Source organism: Lepisma saccharinum, chromosome 2 (assembly GCF_977018435.1).
Source record: "Lepisma saccharinum chromosome 2, izLepSacc3.1, whole genome shotgun sequence".
Taxonomy (NCBI): domain Eukaryota; kingdom Metazoa; phylum Arthropoda; class Insecta; order Zygentoma; family Lepismatidae; genus Lepisma; species Lepisma saccharinum.
Window position 1 is genome coordinate 196541376 of NC_139230.1, and position 15972 is coordinate 196557347.

At 37.1% G+C, this 15972-nt stretch overlaps 1 protein-coding gene across 1 annotated transcript; it reads right to left on the reverse strand.

The window, feature by feature from the left end:
• Window positions 1-2703: 2703 nt before the first annotated feature.
• On the reverse strand, window positions 2704-15066 carry LOC145983824 (uncharacterized). The gene is made up of 3 exons (XM_083116869.1): window positions 14960-15066; window positions 11780-11876; window positions 2704-2981 (listed from the first exon to the last, which is right to left on the reverse strand). Exons 2-3 carry the CDS (start codon window positions 11856-11858, stop codon window positions 2704-2706), a joined length of 357 nt encoding a protein of 118 aa, XP_082972995.1. The 5' UTR covers window positions 11859-11876; window positions 14960-15066.
• Between the last annotated feature and the right edge of the window lie 906 nt (window positions 15067-15972).

The window sequence follows — 15972 nt, forward strand, 5'->3', positions numbered from 1 at the left end:
GAAAAGGACACAGAGAGAATAAGAGAGAGAGAGACGCACAGAGATAGAAAAAGGTAGACGCAGAGAGGGAAATATAGATTAAGGGAGAGAGGGAGAAGGGAATGAACAGAAATTAAAGAGAAAAGAGAAACAAGAACACATTTCTCTCTTCCCCTTCCTGTACACCTCTCTCTCTCTCTCTCTCTCTCTCTCTCTCTCTCTCTCTCTCACTCACTGTCATTTTCTTTGTTGGTCTTAAGCATGCATGTACAGTAAAATTCAAAAGTAAGTTTATTTTAGTTCGCTTTCTTGCCACTTTTGGCTAATCGCGTAGATCGGAATCAGTGACGATATGATGAAATTGATGAAAGGACACTCACAAGAACACTCATGCCCAGGCCAGGATTCGAACCCGGGACCCCGCGATGTGCTAACCACTCCACCCCGGAGACCGGCTAAATTGAATTATATATGCAAATTAAATTAGTACTTTTCTGGCATATTTCTTTCTGTCGGCTCGGTGGCCGAGAGTCGACCTCCGTGGCGGAGTGGTTAGCAGAGCGCGCTACGAAGCCAGGAGTCACGGGTTCAAATCCCGGCTAGGACTTGGATGTTTGTGTTTGTCCGAAATGAGCAAGAAAGAACGAGATTACAGTAAAAATTGACATGTGTGAAAGTTTGAGAAATGTGTGAATGACGCGGGATACTACCGAATAGGGGTATTCCTTTTAAATAGAAAAAAATAGTGTTGTGTGGTCGACTTTTGAGCTCACCACCGAAGTTCCCGGATTCGAGTCTCACCCTAGACATGTGTATTATTTGTGATTATTCCCTTATCACATTCATCTAATCGTCGTTCATCCTTATCTATACAGTCAGCCAAAAGTTGCAGAAAATCGATACTAAATAACAAAGACACAAGTGCCTTTCTGGTAGCCAATAATAACAAAATAGTTCGTTTGAAGTTTTTATTTTAATAAGAAAGTTGAAAAATGTATGAAGAGGCTGTAAGGATCCAACAAATATCACAGTGCCAGAACTTTACATAATATTAATGAAAAACGCGAATGTATACAATTATAACACTTTGAGCAAATTGTCTTTGAACATGACAATAATGAGAATAGATTTGGCAACAATTTTGCGTAAATTATGAAAATTTAAAATTACGTGAACACGTTTCCTGTTACTACGAGCTTCATATACTTTTGATAATACCAAATGCAAATAATAAGATTTTAGAACGGAAACCACATCGTCAAATTTGTTCTTTTTTTATCATAACATAATCACAACATTCATAAAAGGCTGTAAGTGTCTAAGACATATCACAGTACTACACAATACTTAAAAATATCTTTGAGCAAATTGTCTTTGGGTAATAACAAATCGTATATATATAGAAACGATTTTTCGTGCATTATGGAAAGTAAAATTCCGTAAACAAATTTTCTGTGTGTACTTATCTTGATATAGTATTTTATAATACCAAATACCAGCAATAAAAATTTGGCAGGACGGAAATCATATCCCCATTTTTGCTTTGTATTCGGCATAACACAACACAATAATTTTTGCAATTTTATGTCCTACATTAGAAGATAAAATTTAATGAATAAGTTCCGGTTAGTGCTTAACTGCAAATGATACTCCATAATGCACAGCAACACATAATACACACAACACAGAACTCTTGCATAATTTCCCTTGTTAAGCAAACGCTTAACTACACAAACACAACATTTTAATGGCACTCTAAGAAAGAAAGAAATAATATAAATGAAATTACAATTTATATAATAATCCTTTACCTTTAACCGTGATGTTTACATAGATGATAGAAACATATAAATTTCCTTATTATTGTCAGGAATTTGTTTTGGATTAAGAATTCCGCGACTCCATTAAATTGCTTCTGAAATCTGAACAAACATAAAATATTTCAACTATGTTATCTACTGCTTGTATTTTATATAATAATAATACATAAATACTCAAACCTAGTTGCATTATATTACTACTTGTTTCCCCACAATTTTCATTGGACCGTATTAATAAAAACGAATAGGTATTCTAAGCATAATTTCAGAGAAGCGTGTGTACAATATCGTCCTCTTATAGTTTACAACCTAGCGACTTGTCAATGATATGGGCAACATTTATATATCCTGTTGATATATACATAAGCACATTCTCGCAAGGTGTGAGTACGTGTTCACTGATTAAGAACGTGCTCCCTGTGTGAGCCGGTACTCCGACTTCTGGTTCATACGAAAAGAAGGTTGTGCTTCTGAGTTAAGAAAGTATCATATACTCAGTTTTATTCACACGACCCAATAGGATGAAGCTGTAAATTTCAATAGTAAATACAAACAATATGCACTTATATAATAATAATAACTTATATAATCAGATCTGTATGGAACTCAGGGTAAATTATTATTATGAACACTAAAACTGAATTGTAGCAAATGTAAAATTCCATTTTGCAGTTCTTACTTTTAAAACGGTACCAACTGTATAAGAAATGAAGTGAACTTTGTTTCTTAACCACAGTATAAGCATTTGCAGGGAGAATAGGTCTGTTTATATTCAACCAACAACCAAATTAATTCCTCATTTACATTTTAAATACTCTTTCTTTCTTTTATTTTGTAAGACCTTGTCTTCCCAACCAAAAATATAATACTGCAAGCTCCCATCATCATACTCAGATTTATCTTCTCACTTTGGCAGTAGTTCAGTCATCTGTGTCTGATCTTTCGCCCGTTTCCTCTCGACAATTTGGCTGGTCTTTTTGTTGTAGTTTGCCTCATTCTCTTGATGCATTTGAATAGCTTTCTGGTAAGATTGATTGAGCATAGCATAAACCCTGTTATCTAACTTGTTAGCAAATTTCAGTTTTATGAACTTTCTTTCGATTTTATCCATCCAGCCATCGATAGATTTTCGTTCCTCTCTGAAGTATTCATAGACATCTCTGTCGTCCTCCTCTTCTTTTTCTACATTGCCATTAAAGAAAGAAAAGTGAGTAATTACATTGATCTAAGTATACACATATATGTATAATATATATGTATGTATGTATATGCATACACTTAATTTATTTTATCCAATTATACTCACAAATTCAGCATATGAAGTTAGTTAGCTATGATAGTCATAAAACATATTTAATTTAAGATCTAGCAAATTTTATTTCTGGACATGGAATGACAAGATTTAAAAATACCTAAGTATTTAAAACTTTGCGAGATTGAGAACTTGTACTTCTGTAACGATTAGAATATTTTTGTAGTAGAAATAAAACTGAAGTCCTTATTCCAAAGACTTAACGTTGAATCTTTTATGTAAATTGCCATGAATTAAATTTTTCCAACTTAATTTTAATTTCCTTGTAATTGATGCCAAAAATCAATTGCGTTCCATTAATAATACTTGGTTGTAATTGAACCTCTCTAAATAATTTGAATCCAATATTTTCATGAGTACTATGATATGTAAGTTACAACATTAACTTTGCACGAAGTATTGAGTTCCTATTTGATTTATTTTACTTCGCTTTTCTGCCACTTTTGGTTAATTGCGACTTGATTTCCTATTGTAACATCCGGTTGATATTTACGTTGTGAATAATTGATACATAATAATCAGAAGAAATTAACTGAGGTGGAGAAACTTGCACAGCTTGTAGAAAGCACTTTTACATGAAAAAATGTAAAGTGTTCCCCTGAGCTTAGCACCACGTCATGAAGGCGTATAGGGGTAACGCCCCACACTTTCTTGATCCGGTCGTGAGTAGGGGTGATGTGATCAGCACCACGCCCCTGACCGCCTTTACCCCCCAGGTACCCATTTTATTCGACGCTGGGTGGGCGCCGGGGCTCGAACCCGGTACCTTTAGCATGGTAGTCAGACGTGTTACCGACTGAACCACCACGGCACGACAAATGGATTATATGGAATGGTTATTGACATCAGTGTTGAGTCCAGAAATTTCACAGAAGGATGCTCATGACTTCTTAATAATTTAAGAAGTGTCATTTCTGTCTACCTTAATAAATGGAGTGCATATGTATTAATTTCTAACATAACCGTACAAAAAAAAGACAAGAGCGCCACGTGAAGTTTCCAAAATTTTAACGGATTTCCAGGTTTAAAATTAAACCCATCTTGAAACTTGTTGATGAGTTTCGCTCAAATGCAAAAATAATACACTAAGAACGTCTAGCTAAAACTAAAACATTCTGCTCAATAGTTTTAAATTTTCAGCAGCTTTCAAAATAGCTTTTTTTCAAAATAGTGGCCCCAAAAATTGTCTTACATGCTGTGAATTTAGTTGCTGACACTGATAACATATTCTAGACAGGATTCTGAAGAAAATTGTACAGCATTTCATAGCGAATAACAGCGAAAATTGATTATCGTCGTCACAAAATTGATTACTTTCCACTTTTGTGCACGGCCACTCCTAAATCACACACAAGGGTAGGGGCTACAGGCTGCCTTAGTCAATGCGCATCACTCTCCTCTTATACTTTGTCCCGGGGGTCTGCGGAGCAAGGCCGCCCAGAACGGTAGACAAGGGGAGGAAGCGAGTGGGCAAAACGAAGCAGTTAGTGCTGCTGTTAACAGCTGGTAGCTGCAGCCGCATTTCCCTCTTCGTGCGCTCACTTCCCCTCTCACACGTTCATTGGTAGAGCCCTTTCGAGTCACAACTTGCGCAGAGACGTTTTCGTTCGCTTGCTCCAGTTGTTCCCGGGATAGAGTATAGGTCTATATTTCAACAATATTATTGTATAATTGTAGCCGAAATTATGCTGTAATACACTTTCGAGTTTCTTTCCATAAGTCTATAAATTTAAAGTACTATACAGCCGTACGAGTCGCTAGATTGATGTTATCCTGCAACGTTACTACAGGGTATCTAAAAATGCCACGCAGCAAGATTTTGAACATAATAACTTCTGTACAATAAGCAATAACATGAACCTTGCACTCGGTAATACTTTTGTCTATGTCGATGCTTTTTAAACATTAAAGAAGAAAATTATTCTCTACATGAAAATTAAGCATGGGGATAAAGTTACTAAGGTGTAAAAAAAAATCTGTGCGAAGTAAAACCAAACATGAATGAAAGACAGCTATGGAGTAGCTTGCATTTTCGATGTGCATTGATGGTCTCCGTAGGCATTTATCGAATTGATGCAGGAACGATAAATTTTTACACATTTTGTGCATTACAGGACGATTTAAAGGGTTAATTATGACATATTCACAAATATGTATGTTGTTTTTTTAAAAAATTACGAGGTGTACTGGCAACAGTGTTCGTGGCTGAGGACAGTACCAGGTATGCCAGACATCTGGCTATGTTATTCAATCTGCCCAGATGAAATAAAAGATTTGAAATTTATCGTGCAAAAAGATAGGTAGGTTAGGTAAACTAGTCGTGCATGTTTTTATCGCTTTTTGTACAAAAGTTACGTACGTTCAAATACTCGATTGCGTGACTTTTTGGACACCCTATATTTCCAGTATGCGTTACGAACGCAATTTAACACTTGAGAATGCTTTGAAAACGAAACCTATCCACCGCAAGGAAAGGAACAAGAGAAGAACCGCCGTGCACCTATACTCTGTCCCGGATATCTCTGGAGCAAGCGAACGAAAACAAGTCTCTGCTCAAGTAGTAACGCGAGACGGCTCCACCAATGAACACGTGAGAGAGAATGGGATTGCGTGGAGGGGGTAAAGCGACTGCAGTTACCAGCCTTCACAACAGTATGTATTGCTTCGTTGTGCCCACTCGATTTCCCCCTCTTCTCTGCCGCTATGCGCAGTCTTGCTCCAGAGATATCCGGGACAGAGTGAGACTTCAATGAGGACCCTAAAGAAGAGAGGAAATAATCATATCTTTGAATACAGGCAGTAATTTTCAACACCAATGACCTCTAATCCGCCTAGCGTAGTGATTGGATTAGGCCGTTAGATGATCCCCGAGAACACTCGCCCTTTCTTGTGATTGAAGGGCCGCCCTGTAGACGCCGGCCGTGAGTTGTTACGTGCCGAGGCAAGGACCGGCGGGAGACCATAATGGCTCTGGGGACACTTTTGTGACTGGGCGTGGCTTTTAGTCACTCTGCAGAGAAGAGATAATACAATCGCCCTTCCAGTTTTGCTGTCTCTCTTCATTAATTTCAACCCGGAAGCTGTCCAGTGCCGGTACTAAATGTGTCATTTTCATTGCACTCATATATTCTTGAATATGCTAAGCTAAGCTAAGAGTTAAGACTTGCTGTTTTAAGTCCACTTTATGCACAGTAAGGCTAATCGGGACTGGACCTACAGTTTAAAGTGGGATCCGAACCACTTGTGCCTCCACCGGGTATCGAACCCGGGACCCCTTGATTAAGAATAAGAAGGCTGCAATGTAACTTGTTGTTTTTATGCTCAGATAAGCTAATCGGGACAGGAACTACAGTTTAAAGTGGATTGATTAATTGATTGTTGATTTGGTTTATTCTACTTCGCATTTCTGCCATGTTTGGTTAATTGTGAAGATGAGAATGTAAAGTTCCCCGTACATATAGCACCATACCATGAAGACACATTTGGGAAATTTGACGGTAGGGTTCTCCCTCATATTCTCGATCTTGGCCATTTTGGAGATGAGGTGATCAGCACAACACTCCGGCCGCCTTTACCCCCAGGGTTGCCTCCAGGTACCCATTGATTTGAGGCTGGGTGAGTCCCAGAGTCGATTTCATGCTGGAAAAAGACCGGAAAAACTCCGACCTTATGAGGATGAGTTATGACGAAATTTGATGAACGGACACTCACAAAGAACGCCCATGCCGAGGCCAGGATCCGAACCCAGAACCCCTGTGATTAATCACTCCGCCACGGACATTGGTAGTTTGCACAGTGAATCGGATTCCACTTTAATGTGCCTGAAACAGGAAATCGAACCCTACACCCCTTGATTACCATGCAACAGCGTTACCACTACACCATCGGAGAAGCCCGTAATACATATAAATTGTGAGAAACACGTTAAGACATATTCGAACTTGAAATTTAGTTTACGCCTAATTTATTTTATTAATATTTATTACATAAATTTTGGTAACATTTGTATCAAGTTCCATTTAGACATACTTAGGCCAATCAGGACTTAGCCTTCAATTTAAATGGGAATCTGAACCACTGAAATTTGCCCACATCGTAAACAAACCGAGAAATTAAATAGAACAAAGCTATTTTATTAGCAACGAAATCGAGGAAATGTTATTTATGATGAAAACTTGGACTTTAATTTATTAAAATCAATACATTATGGTAACACCTTAATCTACCAAAAGACGTAGATCACGCTGTCTTTCAAATTCACATAATTCTAGTAATTTTACCTTGTTTTCTAACGTGTTTGATTCATTCATTCCTTTGTGCAAGTCTCGTAACGGTTATTTGGCTGACATTATAAAAAATATCTTCTATTATTTGCTACGAAGCAACATTTTTAGTTACCAATGAAGAATAGCACAGTTACTATTCATTGTTTGTTTGAATTTCAGATCAAAGCAACACATGTGTCATTGGGGTTATCATACAATGACAAATATTTGCCCCAGTTTGATTCCATAGCCTATTTTTCTTTATTCTGAGTGCATTGTTTTCTTGTTGGTTAGTACCGATAGAGCTATTAGCGAAGTCAAACTGGAAGGATGTATGAATTATTATGCAGTTGAACTAGGTCTTCTAATGGTTCATGATATGTAGTTATTTTTGGACTATACTACGTCCCAAAAGCCAGACGCCGCTCATAACGGTAGAGAAGGGGAGATAGCGAGTGGGCGAAGCAAAGCAGTGCGCGCTGCATGAAACAGCTGGTAGTTGCGGCCGCTTTTCCCTCTCCTTGAACTCAGTCCCCCTCTCACACGTTCATTGGTCGAGCCCTCTCGAGTTCTACTTTTGGAGAGGACTTGTTTTAGTTTGATTGCTCCATAGACTCCTAGAACAGAGGGTAAGTTGCCGAGTGTGACTCCGATTGCGATTTAATGGCCCGTCAAGATTTTTTTGTGTGGCCCATTAACACGATTAAGCCTCTTTTCCATGGCAGAAAAACACTAGCTATACTGACCAAGGCAGTCTACGCATATATTTAAGTATAACAAAAAACACAAGAGCGTGGCGTTTCAATCCTCCATCAGGGTCTTCTTCAGACTTGAAACCAGCTAAAATTAAAACATAATTTTTAGATTTCAATTTGGTTTGGTTTCAAGTCTGAGGAAGGCCTTGATAAAAGGTTAAAACCTCACGTTGTTAAGTGTTTCTTTAACCGAAATATAGATTTCCTTGGGCAGCATATGTAGTTTTTTTTCGGCCGATCTTAGATCTGACAGAACCCGTAGTTGTATTTTTGTGCATTATCCTTAGATTAAGTGAAAGTTAATGTGGCTCGCGACATATTGATGAAGTAGTAAGTTGGTCCTGGGCACAAAAATGTTTGGACAACCCTGATCTACAGTATCTAATAGTAGTTTTTTTTAAAACAAAAGAACTATTTTAAAGATAAACAGTCGAGTTTATTAAAGTTATGTAATTAAGACTGTACATTCAAAGGAGACTGCAATTTTGTACCTTATTTTTAAACTTTATTTCCAATTTCATCTTTATTTTCATCTTGACCACCTGGCAACCCTGGTGGTGGAAGAGAAGGGGCGAAATGTGCTAATATCTAATTACATGGAACGAACAGCTAAGGCCATAAACTGAATTTAACCTTCATGTTAATATTAACAGGAAAACCTAGTTAACTTCATTAGCCTAAATAATATATTCCGCATTGATGCACACAAATTGCATGATTGACGTGGATGAGACATTTTGCCGTTACGTTAGTGTGAAAACCGAATCATGAAAAAAGTTACATGATAATGTAGCTCAGAGTAATCATTTTATACAAATCGATATATCGGAGAATTTCAAAACATGGAACAAGGAGTAAATGCTGTTTGCAAACCAATTGACTCATTTGTAGTTCATTGCACAGTGAAACTTGACAGAATTTTCGACAATGTCATACAGAAATTGGTTACTATAAATTAACCAAATTTGACGTGTCTGCTATTTATCCCCCCCCCCCACAGACAAACACATGTGTGAACAACATTTTATAAACGTTATTTATTAGAATGTTTGACGATAAAAACTTATACGATGTACAGGGTGGTCCGTAAATGTGGAAATATCTTTCCAAAATAAATATACATAGATAGGGAAACATGAATTAACGCTTCAAATGCATGACATATGAAAAAGGAAAAACTTGTTAGGGTATGTTACCAACATGGCGGCAATCTTAAGGTCATCCATATTGGAATCACATCTATTTTTACATGGAAAAGTGTTCTTGTGGCATATAAAAATGGACGAGAATTTCACAAAAAACATGAAGTCATGCTTAATTTGAAAGTACCTATAACCCTCATTCTTCTTGAACTCAAAAGGTTTCTCGATGCAAGTAGCTTCACAGATGATGTAAAGTGTATTTCTCTAAATTTCTAAATCCACTTAGTAGTCCTGTGTGAAGTTCGCAAAAATCTTTTGCAATAACACGACACGATAAGAATGATCTCCACTGCTTTTTTTAAAGGATGTCATTAGCGAGGGGACGCGTCCCCCTCAATAATTCAAGAACGTGGAACAAAGGAGATGTATATCCGACTACTTTTGTGGTGTGCAACATTTCTTTCATGTATAGCAGTTCAGTAGCTGGTATTTTGGCTAGAAAAACACAGAGTTATCATCCTACGTTATTAGCAATTTAAAAATTTGAGTCTATTGTTTCTAAATTCTGCCCCTCGGGGCAAGAAAATGGCACTAGTCTTCTATTGAGAAGAACGCGATTGAATATTTGGGAAATTCTTTAATTTCACACATGCCTTGAAATTATGATTTAGATATAAAATATACTTTCAATGATCACATAACACATTATCTGTGTATTACAGTAACAAAATATTTTTACAGTAAAATAATTTTGGAGGCAAGTTGTCGGGGAAAAAATGATGTGGCATACCATTGTATTGCACCAAACTGTTGTTTGCCATTGCTTTTTGCAACCTTTAATGGAATTATTATGCATTGTAAGGTGAAATTCAGTACACACAAATTAATAATTAGGTTTTATTTCAAGAAGTGCTTAATACAACACAAATGATTTATCATGCAATTTAAGGAATTAGTCTCATGCAGGAACAAATGTATGAATTTTGGAGGTCAAAATTGCCAAGTGTCCAAAACTCCGAAAACAGCTTATCTCTTTGATTAGCAGGCAGTGATTCGAAACAATGCTCAGGACACATACAGTCTTCACCAGGAGCAGCTGCTTTCACCTTTTCCTTTGCAGTTGATATGCATCCATGTCCACTGTTTCACAAATTCTTCCGTTGGTACTGCACCCACTGGTTTCATTTCCTGTTCCGTTTTCTAGGCGATTTCCAATGAAATGTAAACTTGAGATCACTTATATCTCCGACAAGTTCACTTTCCAATTGCTCCGATGGACGTGCACACTTCCCCAACACGACGGTCATCTTGCCTTGTGGGTTACCACTATGTTGCTACAAATATGTGGCGATGGTATAATTTCTTTTACACTATAAATTATGCATGGAAGTATCAGATGTGAACTCTGACAAAACAGGAGGGAAGATAAGCATATGTAGCCTCGTGAAATAACTGTAACTCCATTTCGGTCAAACTGTGGGTTGACATTATCTTGCACCGAGGGGCAGAATTATTATTCAGTGGCTGAGAAGCGACTTAAAGTAACCAAATTCAACCGATAAATCTATCAAATATTTTATCAAATTTTATAAATTATTATTCAAAGATGAGGAAGTACGCTTAATATCAACCAGACTATAGCAAATTAGCCGGTCCTCGTGGCGCAGTGATTAGCACATCGCGCTATGGCGTCAGGAGTCCCGGGTTCGAATCTCGGCATGTTTGTGAGTGTCTTTTCATCAATTTCATCATGTCATCACTCATCCCCATCTTCTCAAATTAGACAAAAGTGGCACAAAATGCGAAGTAAAATAAAGCAAATCAATCAATCAATCTATAGCAAAACAAAGAAAATATGACAGGCATTGCCAGTTTATTCAACTTGGTTTTAAAGAAACTCTATTGTTTGAAAGCAATAACAATTTAAAAGCTTTCCTCACGAGTGCGTACTGTTTTTAAACAATCAGCAGTCACTTTCAATCTTTCTGAAAGATTTTGTTTTTCCTGGTAACAACTCAGATGTTACGAATTTTCATCATTCACTAGTTAGAACCTTGTGCAAAGTTAATGTACAAGACGTAAATATCTTAGTGCCTGGCTTGCAACCCCTTTGCAGCGTTCGTTTATTAATTGGTGACTTTTTACTAAAGTGTTATATCGACACAGATCTCAGTGGCGGAGTGGTTAGATGCCAAGGGTCCGTTTTCGAATCTCGCCATGGGTGTTCCCTGCATTCATTTCATCATATCATCACTCATTCTCATCTTCGCAATTATATGCATTATATTATTATATGCATTTCTGTGTGCATTTTGACATACCAAAACGTGCAGTTTATGCACGTTAATGTGTCAACATATTTGTGTCAATTGGCACGGTTATGGTTCTGTGTGTAATAATTATGAGGTAACATTATGTATTATTACTAACCAGAGAACTCCCTGTAACTTACCAGAGGAATACAAAATTGTTACAGTAAATTGAGGAATAAAATTAATTTTCTTACCTTGTGGGGGAGTGTCAACAACGCTGATAATACAGAATCCCTTGATGTTCTTCTTTACCCGAGATGTGCAGTCACCCATTGTTGTATCTTGTGCTCACTTGAAAAAAATACACACGCGCTATAAACACATACATGATACTTTAGTACTTGATACAAAAAAGTTGATGATACATTTACAGCAAAAGTTGCCAACTCTAAGATTCGAGGTTTGAGTCCTGGATTGAGATTTGTTGTTTTTACATCTAATAATTAATATTTTCTTTTTAAAGTATTAAACTGTACGATGACAGCTGTATTTGTACTTTTCTTATTGTACGTCATTTTGCCACTACGCATAGGCGTAGGGGAAGGAGGGTCGAACGGGGCCGCCGACCACCTGGAAATAAGCATCGTTCATTCCAAGTTACAAAAAATCAGAAAGCCTGTTGTTTCTATTGTTAATAACAGAAACAAGATTCATTTAGTTGATATTCGAACAGAATAACCGAAGTAAAAACTGCATTACATCGAAAGAATTGAGTGTAAAATACAGGAATCAGACTGTATTTTCATATTATACCATTCAATCAAAAAATAGAGAAATAACAGATGGCTCCGCAGTTTTCAAAATTCTAAACCTTGTAATTTTAGGTGACAGGTCACACAACGTAAACCTTATGAGTAAAATTTACCACTAACATTTACAGCCTTTTCTTGAATAAGGTATGCAAAAGTTAATAACAAATTACAATGACTGTGCATTTCCGTGCACTATAGGTCTTTCCTACTGTTACGGCGGCCGGTCCTCATGCTGGCAAGAGAAGTGGGGAGCGGGGATTACCCCGCAGACCAACCGGACAACAGCGGTGGCGCCAAGAGTTACGACGCGGCTAAAAGAAGTATTACGTAAATCTCGTTCTAGAGGCTGCTGCGTTTCTTATCGTGCTAGATTGGTGGCTTTCCAGCTCCCCACTTCCCTTGCCAGCATGAGGACCGGCCACTGTAACAATAGAAAAGACTTATAACTGTATGAAATGTAGAAAAAATGAAATAACAGTTGTGTATATAATAATATTATTAGTAGTAGTAGTGTAAATAATAATAATAATTTGGAATAAAATTAGTTTATTTTTATTAGTCTACAATACTCATTATTGTATAATAACAATTATATTTTTATCTATTTTTATAATTATTTTTATTTCCACTATTCGTCGTCGCCTTGTAATCAAGGGCTCCCGGGTTCGATACTCGGTGGAGGCTCATAGTGGTTCGGATCCCACTTTAATCTGTAGATCCAGTCCCGATTAGCCATACTCTGCATAAAGTGGACTTAAAAACACCAAATCATTCCAATCAATCAAATCCTACAGTTGACTTTCAATTGTTGTCATTACATTCGTTTCTTCGAGGAACCATTGTTTATATTCAAACACTGTTACGTGACCTCATGCAGCTTACTTTGCAGTCTGCTATACAGACTTGCACTCAGGTTAAGTACTGAAAATAGGGTCATAGTTTAAGAAGTTATTTAAACGCTAGAGAAACCCCCTCCTCTACCTCCTTTCATGAAATAAGCAAGTAAAAGGACTTGACATGTTATTTTATTTTGCTATTATCATAATATTAAGGAATTTTAATAGTCGATGGTTTTTATCACATCTGGCCCTTCTTTTGTGCGGTCCCCTGGACTTGCAGCCCCTATGCTATAGCCTACTGCAAATCCCCACTGCCTATTCTCTCTTCCTAGAATATGTCACTTTCCTTCAGAGATATTTCACATGAAACACTATGCGATTATCTCGCTGGAATATTAACTGAGAAATGGTAAAGTCACGTGACTACAATAATCTCCAAAAATTAATTCGTGCGCGTGTGCATAAGGTTTAGTTGCGGAACCTTTATATGATTCGATTTAATTTTTGTAATTTACCGTCGCTTTTCTACTATTTTTGACTAATCGCGGAGATGAGAATGCGTGATGATGATAAAATTGATGAAGGGGAACTCACAAATAACCATACCCAAGCCGGTATTCGAACCCGGGACCCCTGTCGCCGTAACGCGCTGTAACCACCAAGGAGAACGGCAGAATTTTATTTTCGTAAACTTTCACTAACCTGTACTAAAACTAACCTCGTATGTGGTATTTTTAAATTTGATGTCGCTTTCTCTCTCTTTGGGGTAACTGCGACGATGAGGATGAAGGGCGATTAAATTAAATTGATGATGAAACACGAAAACACACCCACGCCAGTCCGGGACTCGAATCCGGAATCTTCAGTGACGAGATCGGGATTCGATCACTCAATACGTTCGGCCATCGAGGTGGATATCTAGGTGGATAAAGGGCCTAGTCTTGCAAAGCAAATTTTAATTTGGTGACGCGAAAACAACACACTGAGCCCCAACGCCTTTGTAATTTGAATTTAGAGACTGGAGTCTGCTATATCTTTCAATATAATGTCAATTCCAGATTAACCTCCCAAATAGTCGTCACGAAACTTATTCCACACCTAACGTTAAGGGTTCTCATCGATAATCGAACCAGGAACCGTTCTTACTAAGATCGAGAGCGATAGCCATTTCGCTAATACGCTATAAATTAAACTAAAATAACTTCTAAGATATATATTTTATAATTTGGAAATACGTTAAAAACAATTGCTATAAATTGAACTAAAATAATCTCAAATATAACTTTTTTATCTTTTGGAAATACTTTTACAATATGGGACATCGCTGCTATAAATTAAACTAAAGTAATCTCTATAACTTTTACAGTTTGAAAATACGTTAAAAGTAAATGTAATACTTTTTTCAAAGACTACCGGTCCAGTTTTGAACAATTAAGACGTATCTGCTTAACAATGGTCTAAAATTGAGACAGATTAAATTATTTTCGTTGCATATAAAATTTGACGATAATCTTCCTCAGAACGGAAATTACTTTTACTATTAAAATCCACAAATCAATATACATCCTCACCTGTGGAAGAATTTTGGATTGAAGTCGTAGATATACAAGTGTGAAATTGTAAAAGTCAATTACGAATAAATATAAACAAACATTCTTTACAGTAAAGAATCTCATGTTTATCACTAAATATCCCGTTAATATTTAGCTCTAATGTTCTAACTTTCGCAGCAATCAATTTGTCATATGATAAAACATTTTAAGTTGAAATTATGAATGCTTACCAGTTCTGGTTGCACGTGTTTTGTTCGCGGATTGAACTTCGACTGATTGTAGACGATTAAATGCCTGGTACAGAGAGCGAGCGGCTAGCACGTAAGGTGTCGCTGCAGTACTGGCGATTAGACTAGTCACTGTGTATGTATGCTACTTTGTAAGCAACAGTGTTGCAATCTGTCTTGCTAATCTAGTTATGGACATTTTTATTATTGGAAGATCGTTTCGCGATTCTTATCTTTGAAGCTTTGTAATGGGTAGGGCGTCTGACTGCCGCGCGGGAGACCCGTATTCAATTCTCTGGGTGGGTGGTCTAAGATCCGAATTTTTCAGGCCTTGTCTCCGCATAAAGCGGCTCTGGGGCTCACCCAAATCAATAGGTACCTGAGGGCAGGGGGGGTAAAGGCGGCCAGGGCGTGGTGCTGATCACACACAAATGCCCCGTTTTCGAGAAAGGAGAACTACCCCATTAATTTCATAATGCGTGAAAAGATGTTACGCCTTCTTTTATTCCTAATTTAGCTTAAAAGAATAATTGTATTTATTTTTAAAAATAAATAAATAAAGATATTTCGAACAGTCTTGAGTAAAATCTAAGAAATTGCAGACTAAAAGTAAGAAATCATCTATCAAGAGGAAATGTGCACGATGAAGAATACAAGTTGAGTCAATGAATGATGACGATATCCTACGAACCTATTCTCTGGATTCCTCATCTGACGAAGAAACGTGGTCTCACAATTAGGAAAGGAATTCAAGTTTAGAATGAGTTGAAGACTGGGAAGAGCAACATCCAGAGTAGACTGTTAGAAGTGCATGCACGAAGGTGTAATACTTGTTACAGAATGGAGAAAATAAAGAACTTTGAATAAGCCTGGGGGGAATATGAATAAGTCTACTTACGAAACATTTACTATTTTCTATTTCAAACAACTAATTTGTCGAAAAATTTTCAATTTATCTCTTGTATATATGTCATATAATGATTTTAAAATAGTTTGCTTTTCATTCAACGAAAATA

What these genes read in the sequence shown, in the direction of transcription:
- LOC145983824 (XM_083116869.1), bottom strand. Translation starts at nt 11,858, where the DNA reads ATGGGTGACTGCACATCTCGGGTAAAGAAGAACATCAAGGGATTCTGT. An exon ending in TGTTGACACTCCCCCACAAG is followed by an intron (nt 2,982 to 11,779) that starts GTAAGAAAATTA and finishes ATGGCAATGTAG; the next exon opens with AAAAAGAAGAGGAGGACGAC.